General features: G+C 46.3%; 3 protein-coding genes and 1 non-coding gene across 4 annotated transcripts; 1 reads left to right on the forward strand and 3 right to left on the reverse strand.

The window, feature by feature from the left end:
• Positions 1-637: 637 nt before the first annotated feature.
• Positions 638-710, reverse strand: Trnav-uac (transfer RNA valine (anticodon UAC)). Its single transcript has one exon. It is a non-coding gene; the product is annotated as a tRNA-Val (tRNA).
• Positions 711-6,534: 5,824 nt separating this feature from the next.
• LOC131265284 (mucin-2-like) lies at positions 6,535-8,484 on the forward strand. The gene is made up of 2 exons (XM_058267545.1): positions 6,535-6,564; positions 6,634-8,484. The coding sequence occupies exons 1-2, from the start codon at positions 6,535-6,537 to the stop codon at positions 8,482-8,484; spliced, it is 1,881 nt and encodes a 626-aa protein (XP_058123528.1).
• A 6,175-nt stretch (positions 8,485-14,659) lies between these two features.
• LOC131265285 (retinaldehyde-binding protein 1-like) lies at positions 14,660-22,420 on the reverse strand. Its single transcript, XM_058267546.1, has 2 exons — positions 22,348-22,420; positions 14,660-15,633 (listed from the first exon to the last, which is right to left on the reverse strand). The coding sequence occupies exons 1-2, from the start codon at positions 22,418-22,420 to the stop codon at positions 14,660-14,662; spliced, it is 1,047 nt and encodes a 348-aa protein (XP_058123529.1).
• Positions 22,421-24,517: 2,097 nt separating this feature from the next.
• Positions 24,518-26,236, reverse strand: LOC131265887 (alpha-tocopherol transfer protein-like). The gene is made up of 2 exons (XM_058268227.1): positions 25,508-26,236; positions 24,518-24,772 (listed from the first exon to the last, which is right to left on the reverse strand). Exons 1-2 carry the CDS (start codon positions 26,234-26,236, stop codon positions 24,518-24,520), a joined length of 984 nt encoding a protein of 327 aa, XP_058124210.1.
• Positions 26,237-26,608: the final 372 nt, after the last annotated feature.

Consider the following 26,608-nt stretch of genomic DNA (forward strand, 5'->3'; position numbering starts at 1 on the left):
CGGAAGAGTTAGTTTTTTTTTAGGTTTAGTCTGTATTTATTACATATTTTTTATTGCATTACATTTATTCTGATTTTTATAAAACTATCTCGTAGATGTATTCTACCTAAGACGAAATTTGTTTTTATTCCTTATTTTTTTGAAGAGGACACCATTTGGCTTACGCTTTAAATGCCATTTATTCTTTCCAAGTTTGTTTTCCCAAATGATGGCTTACTTACGTCATGGTTGATATTTAAACTGGAGGAAATATAAACAAGAAAAACGCCTTGAGTTTGGCCAACACTAATTAATCCTCCATATACGGAAGTATTTTGCCAAGCGGCGGAAATGCTGACAGCTGGGTTTAAAAAAATATAAACGCGATACCACCAACACCAGAACCTGCCAAAATGGGGCGTATGCTCGCAGTACAGTATAAAAGGAAGCAATTAGTAGCATCTTTTTAATTTTACGTTTAGTATCCAGACAGCGAAGCAGGATGTACTAATTTGTCGTCCGTTGATAAAGAAACGTTAACATTATTTAGCCAACGTTGATAAAGAACAACACTACAGTAAATATTTTACACCTTATTAGTAAATCAACTATTAGTCAGTCTCAGTGTTTGCAAAAAAGAATATAAAATATATTTTCCTGGTTCCATCCAGGATCGAACTGGAGACCTTCTGCGTGTAAAGCAGACGTGATAACCGCTACACTATGGAACCGCCATATCAAACAAATGTCCAATTGGCTGCTGGGTATGGCGCAACATCGTGTTCGAAGCCACTAGCGCTTCCATGTAGTTGAAGAAGGTAATTTTCAAAAATCAATAATAAATTCAAATAGTGACAAATAAGAATTGGGTCCAAATAGTTTAGAGTCAGCAAACAATGCTTAGTGAATAGAAACAACGAGGAGCTATTATTTCTGCTAAGAGAAAGTTCAAAATTACATGTTTCGCTGCAATGAATAAAAGTTTAGAAATAGTATGTTGTTGATTTATCAACTCAAATCATTGATACTTAAACAAAAAGTAGAAAGAGATCCCTTGCAACATATTTCTTTATGGAGACAACCCAAGTAACATTTCCAAGACCTAATAGACTTTTACAAGTTTTATCAATGTTTTAACATGGGTGTACCAAGTCCAATTGGTTTTATAGAGGTTTCTCAGCAGGCAAAATAGTTTTAATAATTTTCACATCCTTAAAACCTTTTGAGGATAGCTATAAAACCGCTCATTAAGTCTAAAATCTTAGTAGACTTGAAGAGTCTGTAAATACGCTGTTAAGTCCTTCTTAAAACCTTCTCTTAAAACCAATCAGTGATTTTTGGTCTAGAAAAGGTTTTAAGGGATGGATTTGACAACGTTCTGTAGAGTGGGCCCTCTTACACTTAAAACGGGTTTATGAAGGTTTTATCACAGCCTTTAAGATATTTTACTCTTAAAATGAGACTTGATGATGAGCATGAACAACATCGTTAGAACCATGATAAAACTTAAAATGTTACTTGGGAATCCACGTGAAGCACGTAATCAAGGAATAGGCGGATTGAGATAGAATTGCGAAAATAGATGCCTATACTGTCTAATTTGCTGGAGCATTAAACGATGTTTAGGTCACAATAATAATAATAATGCATATGCTTTAGGATGCTGTAGAACCAGTCTGTTTGGATTGTACCTACTTGCGCTCGGACTCAGTTCATGGAGCGCTACTCTCAACTCGGTCGTATCTTTGACCGGACCAACGCATGAATGGAAAGAGCCGCCTTCAGCCTAAGCATGAATATGTTTTTGCCCATAAATCTCTTCCCGCAATCGTGCAGATGTTGCAGAAGTAGCTACACATAGTTGTAGGCAGTTGGGGTGCAGCTATTGTTGTATTCCCTTATCACCCATGGGGCGCCATTTTTCCCTTGCGGAGTCGAGAATGCGGGAAATATTTACTTACGTCGTGCCGCTATCGGTCGTCCCGAGCGAATGCTTCCCGATACCGCTCCAAGGCAAATGTTAAAGTTTGACATTTCGAGTCGTCGTTCCCGCTTTCGGGACGATACGATGATTTGTGTGGCGTTCGGTGTCGCTTTTACGGTGGCGCCACGTCCAGGAGTGGCCACCAAACCGCTGTCTTGTGTGTGTGTGTTCCGCGAGAAAAGAATGGACAAAAGGCTGACCCCCAGCCTATAGTCTATTGAGTGACAAATTGGTTATCTCATAGGGTATTTTTATTTCTCAAAGATGGCAATCATATAACATCGCCGATATTTGGCGAGCCGAGCCGGTATAACGCAGAGTGATCGATATAGGATCTAATGGGAGTTTCGGAGACGCATGTCAGGTTCGTATGCAAGTGAGTGCATTCCCCCACTTGCCCCATGCGCAGTGGTAGAAGGCATGAAGATGAGCAAACCTGATATGGCTTGACCGAAGATTCCAGCTTCGCGCGGCGCGTGTCTTCAGTTTCTCACTGCTCCGTGGTTCACTCTCACGCTGGTTGCTGCTGCCGCATCACGGTATGCTCCCTACCTACTACCATAGTAGATGGGCTGCGGATTCGTTCGCTCGACTTCGGTTGCAGAACGGCCCACCGAGGGGGTGATCTTCCATCATTTTTTCGGCTTGGAGAGGATATACGGCAACATCACACGGCGAACGCTATGCTTCTATTGTGGGCGAGTTGGCGGCAGTGGGGAGGATGAGGCAAGGAGGTACACACGGGAGGGGGTGGAGGGGGAGGGAGGCTAGTCGTTTCGTTTTCGCAGACCGTCCCAACCGCGAAAGCTCTTATAAAGGTAGTCGATGGATGAGTCCTGCGCTTCATTCGTGCTCTCCCGCCGCTCGAGCGTGCATCAGTTTCAGCCGATCATAAGGAGGCTTCAACTCCTGCGTATCGATCCTGTCACCGTGTGTAGGTCTACTGCCATAATCATTGGTTGTTCAGTTAGTTCTCGAATATATGTTTGTTCTGTTTTCAATTTCCTTCCCGATTCAGCCAAGGGTTCATAGTGATCGTGATCGTCAAAAAGAAGTCTTGTTCGTACCGCAGTATGGTGAACATTGCTCGTGAATTGTGAATCGGATAATCGTCGGTTTTTCTTCCCGGACACCTAGTGAAAGGGGTACGGTGTGGGCAAGTGATTGAAGGTTTACTTAACCTGCGGAAGTTCCAAACGTCGGCAGTAGCAGCAGCAGTACCAGTAAAAACACCAGTGGTAATTGTTCGTCCAACGGCACACGACGTGATAAAACATGGTGAGTGGTTTCGAAATTCCCAATCTCCAGAGCTCCAGAGCTTGCACTAGCTTGGGTTTCCGTGTTCGAAGACTCCGAACTTCCAGCAGAAGAAGTTCAGCCATCCAGAAGGTTAGAGGTTAGCAGATGTAAAGTGATACGGAAGCAGAAGACTAAGGGCCACCTTTGGTCTCCCCTGTTCGTTGTGGTAGTTGTAGAAAGTACAAGATTGGCGATCGAAATTGTAAAGCGGTACATCGTTTGGCCGATCGGGACCTTTTCTGCATATCCCCGAAAAGATCGTTCCGATTCCGGCGAAAGTGCAAACGACTAGGTTAGCATAAGAAACCCAACATCTGGTAGCCCGATCTTTGCGCATTGCTTCTCCCTTCTACCATTATGCAATGGCGTTGGGGTGCTGCGAATGGGGCTCGCTTTCTTTGTGCCAAACGGTTCCGAAATGGATGGTGGCCCCGGGTTAAGGCTTCAGAGGAGCGCCGAACGCCTTTAGGACAATTGTTCTATTCGATGCGATGCGGAGTCCGCTGATCGCGTACCGTTGGAACGTGGATGAAATCGATCTCGATTCGGGTGTTTTGGGGTGATCAATGGCCGTGGAGGGAAAAAATATTACCACGCCCGACCGATGATGATATTTATGGTGTAGAGACACATATTTTTCTCTCTCCCTGGAAATACGCTGTACACCGCGCCGTAATGATGATTATGTGACGTGACGTCTGACCCGTTTCGGGGGCGGGCGCAGAAGTAACCCGAAGGTGCGCTTCGAGATTGGGCCACGATTGCAGCAGACTCGTCGTCGTCGTCGTCGTCGCCGCCATTTCAAAGCGCCGGTGAAAGGGAAAACTCATCCCAGTCGGGCTCCCCCCATTTTCGCCCGATGGGATCGGACGCTCCGGGCGAATCTAATGTGCGTGAATGACCGTTTTTGGTTCGGATGCTGACCGGGAAACAAATTTTCCCATTAGATCACAGATCAGCTCGGCGAAGGGGAAAGGTTTGCGTTGCGGTTTGCGGCCATCTTCTTCTCCCGACGCACGCTCCCGTCTGAAGCTTTCCCTTCTGCACATCGTGTCTCTCGTGGGGGGAATCGGTGCGTTACTGGATGCATTTGTTGAAGTTCGTTTTGGTTTCGCTTCTGCGCGTCATCCGGCACGATGGTGTGATTTTGTGGTTTAGAAATGCATTTCATTTTCGGGGCAACCTCCGAACCCACAAACGACGGTATGCAGCCAGTGAGAGGTGCGGACGAAATCAAAGTTCCATCACCTTTTGTGATCGTTCTGCCCGTATAAATGCTCTCTTGTGTGGGTTTTATGAAAGGCAGTTACATAAACAATAGTTTGATGCATTCCCGAGCAACAATTTGACGGAGTGTTAATCTATTCGCTACAGCTGTACAAATTTCCATTACGCTCTAAAACGTCACAAATGTCAACGATGTGGATTTGGATAAATTAATGACGATGCTAATTGCTTTTGTTAATTGGGAACGGCAGCATGAGGCTCGGGTTGGAAAATTGGCCAAAATTGAGACCGCAATTTGGTCAATCCGATCTTCAGACAAGCAGCAGAAAATGATGCACAGCGCACTAATGGGCCACCATTTTTGTTTAATGCTCCAAACGGTGGTAATAACCGTTTTACAACTCAATCACAATTTATCATCTTACCCGTACCATCCTCTCGCTCTTGTTGTTTGACCAAGGCCAAATTTGCACCTTTCGTAATGTCCCGGTCCCGGACTGGCGCTCGCGTGGAATGTTATCGAGAAGGTGGGAGTATGCCGCTGGCGTCACCCGTTCATCACCCGGCGTAACGATTTAATTCATTCCGGTGCCAGAATCGATGCCGAAAAGTTGCTTTTTACGAAACCGAGCCCCGCACACAACAGATGGTAACCCAAAAATTTGGAAGACTGCAATCGCTCTTGGCTTGTGGTTGTTCTCGTTGTCGAGTTGCTCTTTTTTTTTTGGTGTACCTCGGATTAACGGATGAGTTGTTTTTGACTCTAGCTTTTTGGGGGTTTGTTTTGCAAGTTGGTAAAGGTCAACTGATTGGCAAAGATGCAGATGATGGAGCGTGCTGGACCGGGACGAGCGAGATAAGCGGATAATCCCACGATGTTCATGTCCACAGGAGCGGATCTGCCTTCGACGGGAAGTTCTTTGATGCCTAGCGGCTAATTGTGATGAAGATCGATTTGCGATTTCCTCTCCCGATAGGGCAAATAGCCCGAGTACCGATTGGAATCGGTTGGCAAAACCGGCACCTAACAGGACACTTAACAAGATGGCCCGGATTCAAATATCCGGTAGGGGAGGAGTGCATTATGCTGCGGCTCGGTGGATTACACAACATTGGAGGGCGGGTGGGATGGGTGTTCGCGAGCGGCCCGCGGGATGGTCATCATGTTGATGAGTTTAATCGTAACCGTTTTAGAAACCTACTTTCCACGCCGATCACGAATGGAGGATGAGGACGCAGTGGGAAGCTGTTTTGGCGAGCTTTTACTTTCGCACAGCAGCCACATCGGTGATGATCGGTCCGGGTGATATTGATTCGAGACGACCGTGCGAGTCAGTCAGTCAGTCAGTATGTCAGTCAGTCAGTTAGTTAGTTAATCGATTGGCATCTTCCTTCGGGTAGGCTTAAGAAGGTGGGCTGTTCACATATACCTTGTGCTCCTCTTGTTACGAACTCCCTACTTCATCGGCCTTTGGAGACAATCTTTCAAACGGTCGTGTCAACGTACTGCCACTGTGCTGTCGTCTCTAGTATCTCTCTGAATCTTTGCGGAATAACTTTAACCTACGTGTTCCCCTCGTAAGTTCGGCGAAAGTTCATCCATTCGGGATACCACCAATGTAAACTGAAACTGGATAGTATAATATGGAGAAAAAACAATGAGTGAAGAAGATTCCCAAAGCCGCAGCAACACTCCAGGAAGGTGCCAGCGCCGATCGTTTCGATATGTTTGTTGTCTTTTGCATAATTTGTTAAAACTCGAACTCCCGGTGGTCGGCCGTTGATGGTGTCGTCTTCGGGAACCGGCGCCATTCGGTGAGTTTGAAGGATTGAAGATGACACGTTAATTGCGGTGAAAGGCATCTTCGCCTCGAAACAGGCCGGTTTGACCGCGCATCTTCTGCTTTTATTGGCGAAGATGCAATCTATGCTTACCGAAGAGGCACCGCTTCTGGATGCAGGTTCACGGAGAGCGAAAGTGGGTGAGTGTGTTGCGAATTTCGATTTTTCGCTACTATGGCTACTAAAGTGTCCACCATAGGTCAATGGTGTGCTTAGGCACGCATGGGAACAGTGTATGTTACGTCGTCCCTGAACCATATACCCTGTATAAGTTGACAGTTATTCTTTTTTACCTCTTGCAGATGTGGAAGCTTCTCATAATGGTAACGTGTCTGGCGGGCAGTGGCCTTGCCCGTCCGGACGTCTCGCACCTGCTGAAGAAGACGAGCGGTGACAAGCAGAAACGGCAGAACTTCATCAGCGCCTCCGCTAGCCTCGATGGGAACGGAGTGCTGTTGACCGAAATTAAGTCCGGTGACGCGGCAAACGTGGAGTCCTTGATACCGCAGATTACACTGCTGCCGCTGGAAGAGAACCAACCGTCACCGTTCCGGCGACTGGAGGATCGGTCGGGGTATGACTATCAGAAGCCCGACTTTCCGCTCGATGTCCATCCGGACTCGAACCTAGTCAGCCCCGTGTCCACGCAGGCACCGGAGTATCTTCCTCCGGAAGGAGGCGAGGAGTCATCGAATGTTGATAAAGTGGTACCACCGGGTGTTTCTTCGACAACGACAACCACAACACCCACTACTAGGACTCCAACGACTACGACGACGACGACAACGACGACAACGACGACGACCACTCCGGCTCCATCGACGTACGGCGTTTCCACCACTCAGCAAGAGTTCGACGACAGCGACGGGTACGGCTATAAGAAGCCGGAGGTAATGCTTCCGCTTAACATCAACGAAGTGATCGGTGAAGCAAGCGACATTAATCAACTTGCGACGACCACGGAACCAACGACGACCACAACGCCAAAGGCGTCCCTTGAGTATCTACCGCCAAAGCCACGACCGGAGTTGGTGGTTCCCAAGCAACCGAGTACCACCACGGGTCAACCACAGACTGAACCATCCACTTACCCGTCGAGCGTTAGCTCCACGACCCAGTACCAGCTGCCAACGGAACCACAAGCCTACCCGAAGCAACCAGAAGTATCGATCTATCCGGACGCCTCGGGATCGGTGTCGACCGTTGTGACGCAACAGACTTCCACCGAGTTGCCTTCCACGTCCGCACCGGAGTATCTACCTCCGGACGACAATGGGTTCCAGATTATCGTTAGAATTGACTCGGAGGGCAATGAGACGAGCACAACGACCGTAAGCAGTGCCAGTAGTACTACTACTTTCGTTCAATCCACGGAGCAAGCCACGACGCTGCTGCCAGCACTACCTGAAGCGGACAGTTTGGTGCAACAGGAGTTCGAGCAACAGCCATCCAGCACCCAGCAGGACGAACAGACAACAACCACGACGAACGCTTTCGTGAGCAGCACCACGCTTCTGACTGGAGAGTCGACGGGGACTCCCATCGATGAAACTTCCTCCATGATATCGCTGATCAACCAGCTTCAGGAGATGAACCAGATAGCGCCGCAGGCTGATTTCGTTCCGGAAGTACGACTTGCCGACGACGATGTTACAACGGTTACCTCTAGTGCGGCCCCATCCACTACCACAACGTTCTCGTCCACGTTTACTACCGCCGCCGTGACTTCACCGGCGACCGAGGAACCAACGGAGCGCAGTGCAACAGAAGCACCCACCACGGAAGCCCCACTGTCACTGGAGTCTAGACTCGGTTCCGAAGAGACGACAGATTTTTCCCTTCTAGATCTACTTTCCCCAACGACTACGTCCACGGTTGCTCCTGAACTCGTTGTCGTCCAGAATGACACGATCACGACGTACCATCCAACGTCCACGGGACAGACGGTGGACCAGACGACAGCCACAACCGCTGCCGCCGTCGAGTCGAGTGCGGACGAGTCGGAGATTCAGTCGAGGATAGCAGATCCCAACGATGGCTACAACTACGAGGCCCCGGAGAACGGTCTCGCGGTGCCATCTGCCGTCGCACCTTCCCATACGCTCGAGGCGGACGGGTATCACTACAAAGTTCCCTCGGTGCCGTTCCCTTAGCTCGAGATGCAGGGAAGCTCCGCAAGGTGAGAGCTTTCTCGATGGAAGAGACGCATTTTTCGAGGCAGGAGTTAAGCGAAGAAACTTCGATCCATCCATTTTTGATGTAAACAAAAAGTAGCTCTAAGTACTTGTCACCTATAACCACGACGCCATAGTGTCGCCACCCCTCATCATCGCAAACGAGCTGGATTTTCGGCCACATTGCCATTGTCTCACAGAATGTGTCACATTTTTTTTTCCCCACCATTTGAAACATTTCGACCCCATTCCATTTTCCAGATAGGTTCCCCCGGCCCCCCGTCTCAGCTGCCTGTATGGCTATTTATTGCAGTGTATAGGGTAATAAAAACAAATTCTTCAATGAATATTAATACACTTTGACGTTGTGCGCAGTATTCAAATGGTACCGAAAACGAACGAACCCTTTCACCTTTTGCTCAACTTTAAAAACATTCTGGTACTGCGACACATTTCTTGGATGCCGTTAACTTCTATCAGCCTTGCGTACCATTCGGTAACACCTAAGCGTTAGTGGACCTATTTAGAAAAATTGTTGATTACCCTTTTATTATGCTCAAATTTTCCAAATGCCTATGGCATAGCTTTCGTGTTTGGCTACATTTTGTTTTTTTCCCGAATCGTGCGATTTTCTCTTGGTTCTTCCAAGCAATGGCGGTGTTGTAACCCGTTAAGTGAACGCTTTGAAGTTTAAGTAAATATTGATTGTAAACACCGTTTCAATTTCACTCAGATCAAGGTTCGACGAGCACCATTGTGTTCCGACGCAATCCGAACTGAAGATAGTCAAATCTGCGTTCGGTTGTAAATGTGGCGCTTGTTAGCATCAAGCAGTATTTGCAACGTTCCCGTGGTCGTTTAATGATTTATCATCATTTGTGCGACCCAAATGACCCAGTTCCGATTGCCCGCGCGTTGATCCAATGGGGCATAGTTCGGTCAGTTTGGACCGAACTTACACTATTCCTGCAACCTCCAACAGCCTTCACCGAGTTCATTGGGGGAACCCCAAGCCTCTCGAGCAGGCAGCCAGCACAAACATTGCGACGCACCGCGCGGAGCCCTTATCAAAACATGCTTCTTCCAAATGTTTAGCGCCTATTCATTCGCCGAGCCATTCGGACGCAAAGTAGCGAACCGAGCGATCGCGATCGCGCAACACTTTGATCCCGCACCGCTGACGGCTAGAGCGTGGCAATCGGTTTTTGGGAAGCATAACAACTCGGGCGGTGCACCCAATCGTCCAATTAAGTCTAAACAGCGCTGCCTCTCGCCAAGTACTTTTTTCCGTAGCGAACGAATTCAAACTTTTTGGGTAAAACCTTCAACCAAGTACCATCCATCCATCCATCCATCCATCCATCCACGTCGGCCCAGGCCGCGCTAGCCACAAAGCAACATAAACTGGGGATGCATTGGACGAGCGTTCACGAAAAACCACGAAAAACTGATTCGTTTTTTCCCTCTGCACATCATCTACCGCCCTCTGCTCGGGGGGTTTTTCTATGCTCCAACATTCCTAGACCGAGCAGTCCCGATCAGGCAGGTTAGGTGGACAATGAGCTTAGTTGAGATGAAAATGGGGAGGAAAATAAAAATGCCCGATTTCCTCACCAGCGATCAGCATTCTCACAGTTTATTCGGGGATGGGGTTTTCGGTTTGTTTCTTTCACATTTGATTCCTCGGCTTATCGCGGAAAAGCGCTGGTCGGTTTCCTCACAATCGTTTTTCTTAATTGCATTTTACCAAAAATGTTGTTCAAACCCAGTGCAAAGGCCCAGATCCTACTCCTGTAGCTCCGGTAGCTCATTATCGGTTGGTTTGACTGAATGCATGGGAGCAGAAGACGGTAGGAAAGGAGGAAAATGAAACGCGGTGCAAGCCTCTGTGAGATTAGATACTCCGGTGATCTGGAGGAATGTGATGCCTCTGGGCTTCGTGACCGTGGCCCGTACTGTTTAGGTGCAATTGGTTCAGTGGAGTTCAGTAGTACACAGAAATGGAGCTGATGACGAGGTGCATCGGTGTTGCACAAGCCACGCACAACCGTTGGTAGAGGATAGGGCAATATCTTGGCAGGAAAAACAACACGCAAATGATTTCGGTTTAACGTCTTTCGGTTCTCTCGTTTAGTGATGGCCCGTTTCAAACCGTGCACAAGTACATGTGCCATCAGGAGCTTTGCTTTTCGTGTTGGCTAATGGCAGTGGGAGGCCAATTTACACCTTATCTTAATTAGGGTTGAGCGGATCGTTTCAGGCAGCACCACGTGCGCACCATTTAATGAACCAATTGCCGGTTTTTTGCCTCAGTATTAGCTCTGCAAACTTGCCTTGCCCATGTACCTTTGGGGTGTAGGTTTCACCCTTCATAGGCCGCTCAGGATCAAACGATCATGTTTGGTGATTATTCCAGACCAAACAGATTACTCTATCGATCTTCCCTTTGGTACAAAGGGTAGGTAAAAAGATGAGCTGGCACGTATCGTTTAGGAGTAGACCTCTTCTAAGGTTCCCCGCCAGACGACATTACATAACAGCACGTCGAAGCATCGTAATCGAGCGCAAATCCTCTCGACATGCGGTTTATTTCGCCTTGCCCGTACCTCTATGTTGGGGATCCTCTTGGCTGTGGACCAATTGTGCTTTCAGCTAACCATTTGGACCCTTCATAAATCTTGTCAAATCGCTTTCGGTGAAGCTCCACTAACGTTTATTGTATACGGTGCTCGTTCTCCTTTCATCCCATACTCTCGGTCATATTTACATCTTCGCCAGCGTTCGAGTGGTTTTGAATGAAAATGCGGTACACCACTGAAGAGAGAAGACCATCCTCCGTCGGTGGTGATTAGGATAAAGTCGTTGATGGGTGTCGTCGTCGTCGTCGCTTCATCTTTGCTGAAAGATAACCAAAGGCACTAAGCGGGCCCGGGAGGTACTATGGAAAATGCGTGTGAAAACATCGAGAACCGTATAACCGTCTATCTATGGAGGTGGGAGATGTCTGAGGGAAAGTTACAAACAGGTCTATCGAGCATCGAGTGGTCGGACCCCACAGGAGGAGTTGCATCGTGCTAAGTATTTATTGATTAAGTTGTCCAGTTGATCGGGGAGTCGTCGGAGGAGTTCATCAAGCGAGTGCAGCGATCTTTAACCCACCTCAAGAGATACTCTCGGTTGGCTCATTATGGAAAATTACCTTTCAGGAGGGGGAGGGAACTTCTGGGCATTCCCATACATTCCGCCGTTAATCAGTAAAAGCAAATATCAGATGGCGCCAGTAAAGCGTAGTATTATTCGTGTATTTTTGTATTTCCCATTTTGCGTTATGTACTCATGTTAATGATATGTTAGTTGAACGTGATTATTTAAATGTCAATAAAACGAAAAAATCTCACATTTGAGTCTGTGTTTCGCATTTTCTTCAACCTTCGTCGACGGAAGCCGAAAGGGTGCCCGGGGTGGCGCGAGCCACCGATGTTTACACGATCGTGCACAAATTTCCCGTATTGCATCACACCCACCGCGATGTGGAGAGGTTTTATATCGCGTCCACCTGCTCGATGAGTTTGAGTTTTCCCTCCCTAGTCGCGGTCGTTTCGAGTATGCAGAAGTGTTAAACATTTGACTCCTTTCACAAATATTCACGAGCTCAAATGGCACCAAATCGGTGTGTTTGTTTGGATTGAAGTTCGCGCTGTTGTTTTCGCTGGCTTTCTTTCTCCTTCCTTCGGTTGGCCCGCAGCATCCAAGCAGGAAGCATCGACCGAAGCGAGTGTTTTCTTTCGTATCACGCGAGCTCCTTAAGGCACGATTTGACAAGATGGTTGGTACCACGAAGATGGTGACGATAGCGTTGGCGACAATACCGTTTCGTTGGACGGTAACCACCACGGGCTGCTACCGGAGTTTGTTGATGGGGAAAATATGGAAAATTCCTCACGTTTGGAGCGTTTCAGCGAGAGAGAAAAATCGTGCCAGTAGCGAAATGAACAATTCCCCCAGGGGGCATTGAGGTGGAGGACCAATTATCGACTGAATGTACGTAGATTTGTATCGAAAATTATCGTGTGATCAATCATTAAATGATTTTATTATATAAATGCTTTTGTTATTAAACAGTCTCAACAATGGATGTTTTGTTGCAAGGTTTCCAAAAGGCGTTGTTATTATAACGAAAGTTTCGCAATATCCCACTAGAACCTGAATTCATTTCTAGTTTTAAATTCGAAACGCTAGTTTGTGATCTTACGATTAGAAACACCCTCGTTGGGTTCAGCTTGTGCCGGTCAAAACAAAACGGTTTCTGTTTTACTGCGGATCCATCATTTCACAACGGGCGGTCGTCCTAAAGATGCAACACACGGATAGAGATTATGTTCTTCGCGGAGTCGCTGGTGAGAGTTTGCAATGGAGTATGTACGTAGGTGAAGCAATCGTTCGCCGGCAGATGAATAGGAATGTACATTGCTGGCCTGCCCTGTACGCAGCTGCGCACATGTCGGCTGAATATGCTCCGGTGTAGGATCAAATTAGCTGAAGGCCATCCGATTGAGGGCGTCGAAGAGCCACCCCATGGGGGTTAAAGGTTCGCGTAATGAGCTACGTGCAGGCGTGCGATTCCTGTCATCAACTCGAGAGGAATGGAAAAAAAGGTTGGGCGATTGATTGGCCCTGTAATTGCTGGATTGCACAATCGTGTTTTTCGTCTACCGTGAGATTCTTTTGTAGAAATTTTGGGAAGCGTAAATTAGTTGTGGATTGTAGCTAAATTGTCGACTATAGTTCTTTGGAAAATTTTAGAGACTTAAAATCAAAATAAATATTGAAAGCCTCAAATACGCACCAATCACTTGTTAAATTAACTAAACTCTGTTGTAGTAGTGAAAACTCTCAACTCTATTTCATCCGATGTTTATTTTTCGAGGTCATCAACCTCGAACCGATGCATAAAATGACCCACTGACCGATTTGGCGGTCAATGTCAAACGCAGTGTCAGTATCCTCCGATCGCAGAATCGAATGGAAGTGTAATGCCGATTGCCTACCGAAAGGCGTAAAATTTAAAACAGACGAAGCAAATCAACCCAGCATTGAATCACAGTAATCCCCACATAAATGCAGTGTTGCATAAGCATGTTTGAGAAAATGTATATTTCTGTGTTATGAAAGTGAGCCTAGTTCTCTTTACTCACAACATCTACTTGAAAAACAACTTGAAATCAATGTTTGAAACTAAAAGATATGTTCAACTCATTGAACTTTACACTGTAAGTGTTTAATCTGATGCTATTTATATTTATTGTGTGATCTAGTTGATAAAATTTAATGATTAACCAAATTTTACAGTAATAATTTTAAGAGAATCTTGACATTCTCCGGTGTAATTTGATATTGGCTTTTATCTATGAATAGTTTATAGACCATGAAACAATTCGTAGAGTATGATTAAAAGGAAAAGGTAGGATATGTTTTTATTTCTTCTGTGCTTGCTTAATACCTAAGGGGTACAGATTGTGTGATTGTATGACGGTTACTTCAACTACCGTAAACTTCTTCTCCTTCCTCTAAATCCCCTAATGCAATAGATACATTGCAATTAAAAGGGGTAGTTTTCGGAATTCGCACACAGAAAATTTATTCGCAGTTACGCGACAATCATTGATCACAGCGAGATTAATGTTGGCTACAATAACCTAACCAAATTAGTGCCATGTGGATGTTGTGGGAACCGAACTGGGGAGAAAACGCTAAAGCGGAAGCCTTTGCCAAAGGATGGAGTAGTATTAGAAGCGATTAAGAAAATACACGATCGTCTTAGCCAAACACGTCCAGCGTGGAGGAATAAACCACCGACTGGCTTGTGTTCGGCTAGATTCGGACGGTCGACTGTTTTGGTAACTGTATTCCACCATTCCCGGCGTGACGAGAGTCAAACTATCGCTGCTCGGTTGCTTAAAATTAGTGGCCATAGTGGCTTAACTAAGGAGAGGGGAATTGTGGCTGTCCTGTCGAACAGCGGAATAATACTAAGCAAAACAACGTGTAACAAACATTCACTAATTTAATCTATCGGAGAGTCCCTAGGATCTGCTGTGCTAGTGGGAGGGATGAACTTTTGTTCGTTAGAGAGAAGGATGCTACGTTTGAAATCTTAATCAACTTCCAGCTTCCGGAAGCTTCCGATAACACCGCTCGCAATGTCCGCGTCCGTGCTGTCCGCCCACGGGATGGTACTCTTGTTGATCTCGATCTCCATCTCGTCCAGCGCCAGGACTACGTCACGGCGTTCTTTCAGCTGCTTCTTGAACTGCGCGATGCATTCCGCCATCGGCACGGTACCACCATACTCCTTTGGGAGCAGCTTCGGGTTAATCTTGACCTTCAGCTCTTCCCAACCCTTGTGTACAAACACGCGATTCCGCAGCTTCTCGCTCAGCACGGAGAGAATAAACTCGGACAGCTTGTTCGCGAACGAGGGCAGATTGACGAAGTGGTTCTCCTTCTGGCGCATCGGCAGCGAGTTCTGCACGCAATGGGCCAGATTGCGAATGTCGGTGAACGACCAGATGCCGAGGAACCCGATGTTCAGCTCCGAGTCGTCGGTCACGTGCACGTAGCCCGAGATCTGCGACTCCTCCTCGTCCTGCAACGCCTCCAGCACCATCGAGTGTATCTTGATGAGCTGCGCCGACGTGAACCGGCTCGTGTCGAACTTCCCGGCGTTGGAGAAGATGATCTTGCGGCCCTGCTCGTCGCGCTCGGGCAGCGGAAACAGGTAGCCACTGTCGATGATCGCCTCCAGATCCGGATCGTTGATGTCCAGCTTGAAGAACCAGTGCGGGTACACCTGCCGAATGGTGAGATACTTCTCGAACATCTCCGTCGCGGCAGGGATCGAGAACTTTTTCGTGCGCAGAAAACGCAACAGAAATGGCGCATCCGTGCGGCACCGACGGATTAGCGGATGTTTGGCAATCCACTCGCGGAACTGCTTCAAAGCGTTCTCACGCATCTCCTCGTCCTCGCGCAGCTCGTCCTGGGCCATAATTTTGTACTTATCCGACAGGTTGAAGGTGTAGGGAGCATAGCTTTCCGGGGCTTTGTTGAGGTCAATGGGAGTGGTCACTGAAAGGTAAACAAAACAAAAACATTAATCAATAAATAAATCGAACTCACTAATTGAAATGTACAACAATTCGGCACGTCCTTACTGCTTTCCCCAATTTAGTCACACACCGCGCAATAGATGCACTCGTGGCGAGTTCCTATAACCTTCAAGTAACGCTTTTAGCCTATAAAACTTTCACCCCACACGCGTTTCGGTTTCTTCTTGTCCCTTACCAGTGGTCCGCGTTTGGCTACATAAATACTTTCAACCCATTTACGATGCGCACAATTGCTCGTTTGTTTGCCCGGAACGTACATGGTCAGGGTGAGACTCATAAGCATGGGATCGCTAATTATAGAATCATCGAACGATCGGACAGCTTGCATCCGCTATCGGTTTCATTTCGTAATCATCTGGTGAGGTGACTACTAAAGAAGAGTCGCGAGCTCTTCTTCGTATCGGTTTTTCCGATAAGATCACCGATTGGGTAATACGTTGGCGTAGATCATAATTCGAGAGGTGGTGTGAAATGACATTCAAAAGTAAAGCAGCCAATCCAAGAGCTTAAAGGAATATACTTTCACTTGTAGAACGTTCGGTTGTGGTCAAATGCAGATCAGACTAGGTGGTTCTATATCCCAACAACATGGCTTCGCACCAAATGAGAGTTAAAATTTTTCGGTCATGGCTACCGGCTTGCCTAACGCTTGACTTATCTGGCGCAAACGGTTTTCGCGACGGATTTCAGCACGATGGCGACGCATGATGGCGAGAAGGGCTCCAATTGACACACATCATGCCGCTGTTACGTCAGTCATCGCTCGTAGCTTATGGCGAACTGGACCGTTAGGCAGCATGGACCGGTTTGGTGCGGGCGGTGATAGCGTGTTGTTGGTGATGATTGTGTGTGAGTGTTTGCTCATACCCACGCGAGATGATACTTTGGATCGGAGCATATTTAAACGTTCCAGAAGAAGCGCGCCGCGGTTATGTGAGCTTTCAAAAGCTAACGACTTTCTTTTTCATCAGCAAGTTTTTCATAGAGTTGGAAGGTACATTCAAAAAACGTCTTGGTTTCTTTGTGTGTGTGCATCGTCCTTCTCCATTGTATGGAATCGGATAGTGTCGTACCACTCATCCCATATTTTTATTCGAAGGTAATAAAGCTGTACCTCCCCAGACCGATGACTAAGAAATTGTACGGATGCTACAAAAAAACTCTTTGGTTATTTCTTGGCACGCAGAAGGTCAGCAAAAATTAGCGCAGCCGGATGGTGGCCAACATTTTTCATTTCTTATTTTTTTGACTAAACTGTTATGGCACGAAATGTCGCTAGATGAATGGAACGTTTTTGTGTCGTTATAGCTCGTGACAGTGTGTTGTAACTGTTATTCAGGGTTTCTGTAGGAAAAACATAACCTACACAAGAAATTCATTCGTGATTTAAGGTACAATAATAGGGAATTTTTAACCACGCGCATATGAAACGCATATGACGATATTTAAGAGTTTTAAGTATATTATGATAATATGTCCAAGTAGATGAATGATAGAAAACTGATGAGCTTCATTTAATTATAGATTCATTTTTGCTAAATCAATTTATTCAGACGCTAAATGAAGAAACATAACACACATACAACTTCCCACCCCTCATAACAGGCTTGACGCGAGCTTGTAATGTGTATTCTTAGATAACGAAATGGATGTAATTATCCGCTGTTTGCCTGTGGTAATTAAGCTGCTTTCTAAAATATTATGTGTAAGCAAAAAACGAGAGAAAAAAGCATTGCACCCACAGTGAAACAATAAACCTTTGTAAAGGTATGGTCCAATGGAGAGAAAGAAAACAGGCTCGAGGGATTATTTCCTGTCATCCGAACATGTGTTTACTATTTGAGCCAACGTTGTTATTCCTTGTAGTAAAGGAAGGAAGTGAAATGCTTGCCGCAGTGATTAAAATTCATGCTACACCTTCTGTAGCTTGTCTTCACAACGAAACGGTACGTGGTTGACGTGAGAAACATGTTGTAATTGTCATTCGCCGTTTTGTCTTTGTGGATATGTTAACGGTGACATGTTCGAAAAGGCTCTCTAAACATGAATGCATCTAAAAGAGTTGACTCCTGTAGCTATGCTCATTCGATTGAAGCAGATAGCCGCAAACGGAACAAGTGCTTCGGCTAAGAGGTCAACAAACTGCCATCGAAATAACCTACATTTTCCTCCATTCCGACAGGCGTGACTCACGACGTAGCGGAACCTGCCGTAAACGGTGAGGTTCTTGAAAGTGAGATCTTCCTGCAGTTTTCCTTGCAGCTCCTCTCCTTTGCTTCCACTGGGGGTCAATGTGCAGCGTTGTGATGCGGTTCCCTTCGAGTCCCTTTTTAAACGACCGATCACTACCCCAACGGACGAAAACCGGTTTCGGTTTGATTCCCCTCCCAACAACAGCGCGGCATCTTGAACTACATTCTGGTGAAAAGGAAAATAAACTGTTGACGAAAAGAAGGTTGCGACTTTTTGCACTAAGAGGAAAACAACCGAAAGGACTCCGAAAACAGGGTCGATGGGATGCAGTTCAGACTTGCATTGCATACAGTTTCCCAAAATGATCCCCAACTTGAAGGGGCTCGTGGTACGGTAATTGCAGTCCTACGCGTCGGAAGCAAAAGAGAAAGTTTTCAACACACCCGTTTTTTTCTCCTCTCTTTCTCCTTTACTCTTTTGCTACATCTTTGTCTTGCTGAATTTCTTCCACCGTTCGCCGGCCGAAGGTTCGGTTCACTGTCTCGCGTTTAAGTTACCCGCGGTTTCACATCCTCCCGCAGGGGGGCATGTTGCCCTTTCTTTTCCTTTCCTTCCTTTGCCTCAAGTGGAGCGCGCACAATCCGTTGGGTTTTTTCCCCTCAAAACTTGGTCCACGGTAGGATGAAACCGTTTCGTTCCGAGCAGCCCATGGCCGATGGTGGAGATTGTCTCTTTTCATTCCATTTTGTTTTTTCGTGTACTCAATTTTAGCGCGAGGTGCCGGCTCGAGTTTTGATAGGAAAATATTCCTCGCACACTCTCACCAAACGGGAACACAGAGCCGAAAAAAAATCCGGTAATGTTTCCTTTTTCATCGGAGTTTTATTTTTCTCCATCCCCAAGATCGGAAGAGAAATGCCCAGAAAATTGCAGTTTCCAATGGCTTTTTGATGTGCCAGATTGCGCATGGTTGTATTGGGGGCAAGCTATTATTTAATTTTGGCAGGCGTCGATGGGGGTTTTTCCACAGACGGAAATTTGGATCATGAACCAATTAGAGTACGAGACAGACAATCTTTCATCTAAAATACTGTTACGATTTTCAAGCAAAGGTTACTGATGCCCGTAAAATTGGTTTAATTGTTATGACCTATCTTTATCCTATAAAATGTGGTAAATAGACTGGTGAGGTTTGAGCATATGAGAGCTGTTATCAATCAACTCATAGAACCTCCTGTTTCTCCCGACCCGATAAAATAGGACGCGCTTAAAAGCATCTATTTTCTTAGGTAATGGCCCGTGAAAAGTGACCATAACACTTTGTATAATTAGAGCTCCGGCCTCGACATTAATCGACAGCACTGGAAATGATAGCGCAAACAAATTCGTACGGTAATTTGGGCTAGAAGCTTTCAACGGACCAGAAGCTTCACGCTTCTACGCCATAGTAATGCCACCGTTCGACCACGTTTGTCATGAAATACGTCGCCAAAACCGGTCGACCAATCGTTGGGCGAAGGAGCGTTATTTGAACGTTACCACACCTAGCGGAACCTTTGGCACACAGTGGGCAAAGTGTGCATTACTGATTCGAGCCTTTGTAGGACTTGTTGACACAATAAATCTGCCCTGGTGCCCTTTAGTAGCGTCAAGTCCTTCGCAAGTGAATTACCTTTCGCATTTCAGCCCTTTTTACTGAGTTGAAATTTATTTCAAAATTCACTCTTTATCAACGGAGATTGGAATGAAAAGCAACCTCCAAAAACTGGGGAAGAAATATCGACACAGTCGACACGAACGTCAACAGGATGCAAAGTTCTTCGGTGCAAAGAGAAATAATTAATGACGTCTTTCTTTGGTTTTCTTTAGGGATTTTCATTTGACGTCGGACACCAGCCTCAAGTTGGAGCTCCCAATCGCTTTGTGAGGACGTTCACATTTTTGAAATCCGGTTTGTGGATCGATAGAATGTGCCATTCGGGTGGCCGACGGATGGTGACGCTAATATATTCTAATTTTCTGAACGTGTCACAAGCCTTTGCTTTCCATTTCTGGATCAGTATTCCCAGTTCGGCCACTTCAGCTACTCACTCACTTTTTGTGTGTCAGCTCTGCTACTAATCCGTGCGGGAGTGGTGGGGGTTGTTGTTCCGAATTCGGTGGACTTTTCGTGGGACTTCGGGATCAAGGGTTTTTGGAACGAGTGCTCGTGCTGTATCGACGGAAGATGGCAACGGTTGCGTGGGATTCCGAAATCGTTTTCACGAACTTTATGACGTTAGTTAGTCACCCCGAAAACACACTCACAGCACAGACATCCCCGGGTAGGACACGGGTGGAGGAAAAAATTGAAGGAAAATCACGGGAAACTATGCGGAAAATGGTTCGGGAGCCCGGAAACTAACGGGCAGGTTTGTTGGACAGTGAGACACACTTCCGAATTCCGAGACGGATCAAAGTAGACTGAGTAGCGTGTTGCCATGCGTACGAGCAGCAGGTACTGCGCTGGCCATCCAGCTGTGGGGTCCACCGGCGGGGGTTCATGCCAACATGGAATCAGAGGCAAACATAAATACCACCCCACTAGGGGAGCTTCCATCTCGTACGATTTAATTTGAAAAAGAGAAAGAACGAAAGAGATGAGAAAAGATAGTGTTCGAACGCATGTGATGCCTCTGCGTTACCAATACCACTAGCAGAGGTCGTTCAAATTGGATGGCATACGAATACTATCGTGGTTGGCTGGAAGAGCTCCACACTGGGGACGTTGGAGATTGGAAGCGATTTTACGATGAGCCACAAGGGGCGGGAAACTTTCGCCGCGGGTTTTGTTTTGTGTAGGTTGAGGAAAATGTGAAGCACGTGGTCGTTTTGTTCTACAGTATCTACTACTTTAAGAATGGTAAATTTTTATTCAGATGACTTTAACATAACTGTGGCTCAAATCTCATTGAGCTTTTTCAAACGTCAGAAAGTAAAGTTCGTCGCTTGCATTTGCGTAGAAGTCTTTCGTTCAATCTTTCCGAACAGACAAAAGACTTGTCTAATGTTATTGGACATTTCGAATGGATTACAATCGCTATTGTCAGGTTTTGAAACATTATCACTTTTTGACATTTTAATCATAAATAATATTCTACTAAAACCAAATTAAAAACTAACATAATCGAATTTCTTCGTCTTGAATAGAAAGCATTTCCCATGGAAAATTTCTCATTCTCTTGCAGCATTTACCCAACTCCCACCGCTTTTCATCCAGCGCGATCGATTTCCAGCGAAAGTACTCACAAGATCACGGTAAAGGTTAAAGACCTTAACCTAAATTGGAGCTCACGAGGAAGTAACGTCTGAGAAGGAGTCTACACAGGCTTTCCTGTACATACGAAGGGCGCAGCGAACCCCAGGCCACCCCGTCAGACGAGAAGGCATAAACTGTTCGCAAGTGATCGGAAACCTGGAAAAACACTCAACTCCTACCGGGATGGAAAAACCGGTCCATGGCGTTGGGTCGTTGAACGGCGAAAGTTTGCCGCATCACCGCACCGGTACCGGATCGCGGTGGGAAAGGAATGAGGAAAAGAATCCAGCAGATGCATCAGCCGAACGAAAGTTGGCGAGTGTGTAACGGAAAAATAATTGCTCCCTATTGCGTGCACGCATTGGAACAGTGCAGAAGAATGGCTGCGTATCGTCGTGTGGTTGTGTTTGTACCGGGGTGGAGCCGCCGCTTTTCATTTCACCCTTCATTTCGCTTGACCAAGGGTTGGGTGTGTGTATGCGTAAGTTTAAGGGCGTTGGGAAATTTCACTTTCGTTTTAAAAGAGTGCAGGCGCATGGCTGTATGCTTGTGGTTTGAAGCTCTGCAGATTGATCCTCTCACTTTCGAACGCAAACCATGCCACATGACGAAAGAGAGATGGTGGATAGCTCTTGATGTTTAATTGATCCAAAGAAATGAAAACCTACTATTTGCTTGTTTTGTGCACGTGGTTTTGCGAGTTTTGTTTGATTAATAATTATGTACAGGCAACACAAAAAGATTGACTGCTTCATACCGACCTTTTTTTGTGGTGTAAATAGTTGTTAGATTATCTTAGCGTTTGATAATTGCATATAATAATTAAATAATTTATCAACAATCCAGTGGTTTGACAAAACTTAACCCAAAGTGTGTCATAAAAATAATTATTAAAACTTGTGGATCTATTACAATGCAACGGCATTTTTAATGTTACCATTTCATGTGCGCCTAAATGTATGCAATTGGTGCTCATGATACTGCCCAAAGCTTATATGTCATGCAGGTGCTGTTACGATCCATCGTAATTGTTGGACCTTGTATGTTACTTATTATTGGTTCGGTTCGCATGTATGAAATGGATTGAATTTTAATGCAATAAGGAACCAACAAAGCTACAAGGATTTATACAAACATACAAGACTTAGCTCGATTCCGTTACCGGTACTCGCGGTTGAATACCCTTCTTGCGGTGCAGCTCCGTCATCATGCACTGTTCCTTCCAGTCGAAGTTGTTCGCAATCGGTGAATGCATGTCGTGTGTGTGGTGTGCTCAGAAGAAAATTCAGGTTGAGGCAAACATCACTAATCAATGGTCAGCAGCAACTATGTCGGCGCCAGTGAACGCCTAACGCCACCAATTTACCGTAGAGGTTGATCATGTGTGTGAGAAAATTTCAATTTTCCATGCCCTCAGAACGAGCGCTAATCTTTGCGCGGATCGCAACAGTAAAGGGCTACCGTTCGTGTGCGGGTGACTAACCTCAATTGGGCGCAGCGGTGGGGGTCACGATGGCCGTGGGGTTTTGGAAAATGGTTAATCGATGCACGCCGAGCACAACCTGTTTGGCAGCTTTTCACCGACACGACGAACGGATGTCGGTAAAGTGCAACCTTTGGCTTGGCGGAGTGGGATAGCCCGATAGCTCAGGGTGGACCTGTTTTCACCTTTTCGGCGCTACCGATGGCGGGCACGAGCCGTTTCGGAGATTGTCGATCTGCCTTTGATCACCGCCAACAGTGTCGAGCGTCCTCGTCCTAGGCGATCGAAGGTTGTGCGAACAAAGGTTGCGCAGATTTGGCCACTTAATGGTCGGCCCGCATGGTGCTGGGGACCGGATCCGAGCGCTGGTTGACCTTCCGTGGAGTGTGTTGGGCCGGCGAAACCAACGACACGCGAGCCCCTTCAATGAATCTTCGTCAAATCCATCAGCAGAGGTGATCGAAATTGGCTGATGGATGTCACATCAGGAAGTTAATAAAAAAAGGAAAATCACCCGTTTCGCCGATTATATAACCTTGTTTGCTTCTGCTGCTATCTCTTCGCCACACCGTTAACACACAAAACATGCACCCGTGCAAAAGCGAGACGAGGAAAGCCATTAATTTTCCACCGTTTTCCCTTGCACCGACTCTAAGATAGTGTTTTTTTTTTCTTCTCTCGCGTGATGGCGTGCAGCGTTGCATGGACTGTTTTACGATCACCATGATTAGAGACTACGTGCCTGTTTTATCTCTTTTCGTAGGGCAGACCCGTCAGCGCGTGAAGGAGTCTTTTTGCGTAATGAAAGATGAAGTCTCACTCGATGCAACCCTTAAGACTCATAAGGAAAGGGAAGTGCCATGCCTGCACAACCGCAACCGCGTCTGGTTCGTTTCATTTACGTTCGCTTTTCGCCGACCCGCGAGCAAACAAAGTGGTGTACACTTCGAGTCTAGAGAACTTCCCCTTGGGTTTGTTTCTTTCTCCCACTTTTGCAAAGTGTCGCCCCGGCTGAGCCGGCGTAACCGGGTCGCCAAATGCCATCCGTTTTTCTTCTACTGCCATTTTATTCGTGTTTTATTGCAATGTGTTGATATAATGTACATACATCTTGTGCGCCCCCTTTGCCCACTGTTCGGTGCTTCTTTTCCCGGTTTGATTGCAATTAGGAGGGCCCTGGAATTGCGCAACTCCAGCGACCAGCAAGCCAGCCTGCGTTTTGTCATGATATGTTGCATACTTCCAAACTCGCTCCCGATACCCGTGGCTGCCTCGTTTGTAGTCCAACGAAAGCGAAAATTGCCAACGCGAATCGATGTGAACTAGGAGCTGAACCGGGTGAAGAAACTGCGTAATATTACCAGCAGTGACAATCGGTTAGGAGTTAGGTTGTTAGAAAGAAATAATCACAGTTCAGTTTCGCAAGTAGAAAAGGTTCGGAGAGGTGTAATCGAGAAGGATAGATGGGATGCTGCAAGTTGCTTAGGGTAAGAGTCAAAGTCAAAATGAAATGAAAGCGTAAGAAGTTAAGCAGTTGAAAGATCCATTAATTATACTTTATCGTTACATCGTAAGGCTAAAGAAAATGTTAGACGAGTGATTAGATAGAAAAATCAAACGCATACCACCAAATTTATCCCTTTGTTTAAATTGAAAATGGAGTGGTTAACATTGGGGCTCAATCGATCATATTGCGTATCGTATAATATTCTTCCTTAATACTAACATACAGTTGTGAAGCGACATCCTCACACGATCAAAAAGTGTAGACATGTTGACCACCGTACAATATACATGTTTTAGAATCTATGCTGCGTAAACTATGCTCTCCGGCGATCCGCCACAGTCGAGTGTTATGTTGCTGGTGCTCTAGTCCACCTCCAGCTTGCGGAAGCTACCGATCATGCCGGCTTCCAGGTCCCGTCGGCACGAGTCAGGACAGTGGCCCGGTACCTTCGACAGCTCGATCTGCATCTCGTCTAGGGCCAGGAGTTGTGCTCGCTTCTGGCGGCAGCGCTCCTTGAACTGAGCGATCATGTCGGCCATCGGTACGGTGCCACCGTACTCCTTAGGCAAAATCTTGCGGTTCATCTTGCCGGCGAAGTCATCGACGGTGCGAAATAGCTGGTCCGGGAAAGGGAAGGAAAGAAATGCGAAAATGAGAATGAAAAAAAGAACGATAACCGGTTGGAACTTAGTATGAAAATTTATTCCTCCACATCTGATCAGAGGACAGCCCTCGCGGGATTGAAGGACGGTCTGCGTAGACCGGCCCCCAGCATAGTCGCACCTTCATAGCCCACGCGAAAAATGTCCTTCGGAATCGGAACAAGTTTTGTTCCAAGAATGAAACGCGATAAGAAATTCAAATTTAATGGTAGGAAGACCCCCTTTCTGCCATAACGTATCGTATGGTCATCAACTTTTCCAACCTTGTGCGAGCTACAAAAATCGTCGCGATTTTGGGATGCTATGGATTGGAGCAAATGGCAAAACCGGTTCGGTATTAAGAGACTATATATACATCGCAAAAGTTGCGCAATTTTGCGAAGCCTTGGATTGGAGCAAATGACATATTCAGCAAACCGTTTACCCGCAAAATCTAAGAGACAACCTGGCTAAGTTTAACAACTAAAAGTTTGCAATGAGAAAGACGTTTTTTCAAGGTTCTTGAATAGCGCCTGGAATTATGCCAAATAAAACTTTGGATCCTCTAATACTAGTTGCTCGTTTGATTTAGGAAGTTTCATAAGATCTAAGTACCGGTTTCTAAAGTATAATTAACTAATTCGGCGTTAAGCTTAAGGATCGTTTTCGTAGGAAGAGCTCACTTACGAAGGTTACTTATAGGTTACTTACATTGATTCTCTTGCGCAGCTTGTCACTGAGGAGCGATACGCACAATTCTAGAAATGTAGCAGCCGCGGAGGGAAGTCCGATCAGATTGATGCCATTGATGCGACTTGGGATCGCGTTCTGTATGCAATCAACCACTTTTTTCATGTCCACTAGAGACCACATGCCGATCAGCTTCATCGACAATTCCCGGTCGTCAATGCAATGCACGTAACCACAAATCTGCGACTGTTCGTCGTCCGCCAGTACTTCCTGCACGAAAAAGTGCACGCGAGCCAGCAGGGCTGATGAGACGCGTGTCAGGTCCAGGTTTCCTGCCACCGAGAGGATCACTTGTCGACCGTGATCGTCACGCTCCAGCAAAGGCACGATGTATCCCCCATCGATAATAGCCTCAATCTCCGGATCGTTGATGTCGCAACGCTCGAACCAGACCGGGTTGGTCTGGCGTATCGTGAGGTACCTCTCCAGCATGGCGCACGCCTGCGGTATCGAGTACTTCTTCGTCCGCAGAAAGCGCAGAAGGAACAGCGCGTCGGTGCGACACTTTTTGATGTGCGAGCTCTTGGCGATCCAGTCGCGCATCTGCGCCAAACCCTGCGACCGGATGTGCTCGTCCTCGCGCAGCTCCGACTTGGCCGTCTTCTTAAACTTGTCGCCCAGCGTCCAGTTGTACTTCTGGTAGGTGGCCGGATTCGCGCAGATACTGTGGATCATCGTGTCGATCTCCATGGTTGAGGGAGGATGCCGATCTGGTGGAGGATGAAGTAATTTAATGAGCATTTTACGTTGGTAGCAACTCGCCAAGAACGGCGATAGAAACACAGTGGTGGTAGATCTGACTCGGGAAACGCAGAACAAATAAACAAGATACGCAATCGATCGACGCCAAAGATAGTTGAATTTCAACACCAGAATACCCATGAAAATCTTTTCACTTTTTTATTTCTTTATATTGCAAAAATAAAAGTGATCATTATCATTTCAAAGTTTATTTTTAGAGTATCTTTTTGCACCTTTTCAATTGTTATTAAGCACAAGGATGATTGAGGTGTCTATGTTTAGTTTTGACTAAGTGCTTGCTAATGTCATATGCACATTTTA

The sequence above is a fragment of the Anopheles coustani genome, chromosome 2 (genome assembly GCF_943734705.1).
Source record: "Anopheles coustani chromosome 2, idAnoCousDA_361_x.2, whole genome shotgun sequence".
NCBI lineage: Eukaryota > Metazoa > Arthropoda > Insecta > Diptera > Culicidae > Anopheles > Anopheles coustani.

What these genes read in the sequence shown, in the direction of transcription:
- LOC131265887 (XM_058268227.1), bottom strand. Translation starts at nt 26,236, where the DNA reads ATGGAGATCGACACGATGATCCACAGTATCTGCGCGAATCCGGCCACC. An exon ending in AGCTGCGCAAGAGAATCAAT is followed by an intron (nt 24,773 to 25,507) that starts GTAAGTAACCTA and finishes TTCCCGGACCAG; the next exon opens with CTATTTCGCACCGTCGATGA.
- LOC131265285 (XM_058267546.1), bottom strand. Translation starts at nt 22,420, where the DNA reads ATGCATTCACCGATTGCGAACAACTTCGACTGGAAGGAACAGTGCATG. An exon ending in GGAGCTGCACCGCAAGAAGG is followed by an intron (nt 15,634 to 22,347) that starts GTATTCAACCGC and finishes TTTACCTTTCAG; the next exon opens with TGACCACTCCCATTGACCTC.
- LOC131265284 (XM_058267545.1), top strand. Translation starts at nt 6,535, where the DNA reads ATGGTGTGCTTAGGCACGCATGGGAACAGT. An exon ending in TAGGCACGCATGGGAACAGT is followed by an intron (nt 6,565 to 6,633) that starts GTATGTTACGTC and finishes TACCTCTTGCAG; the next exon opens with ATGTGGAAGCTTCTCATAAT.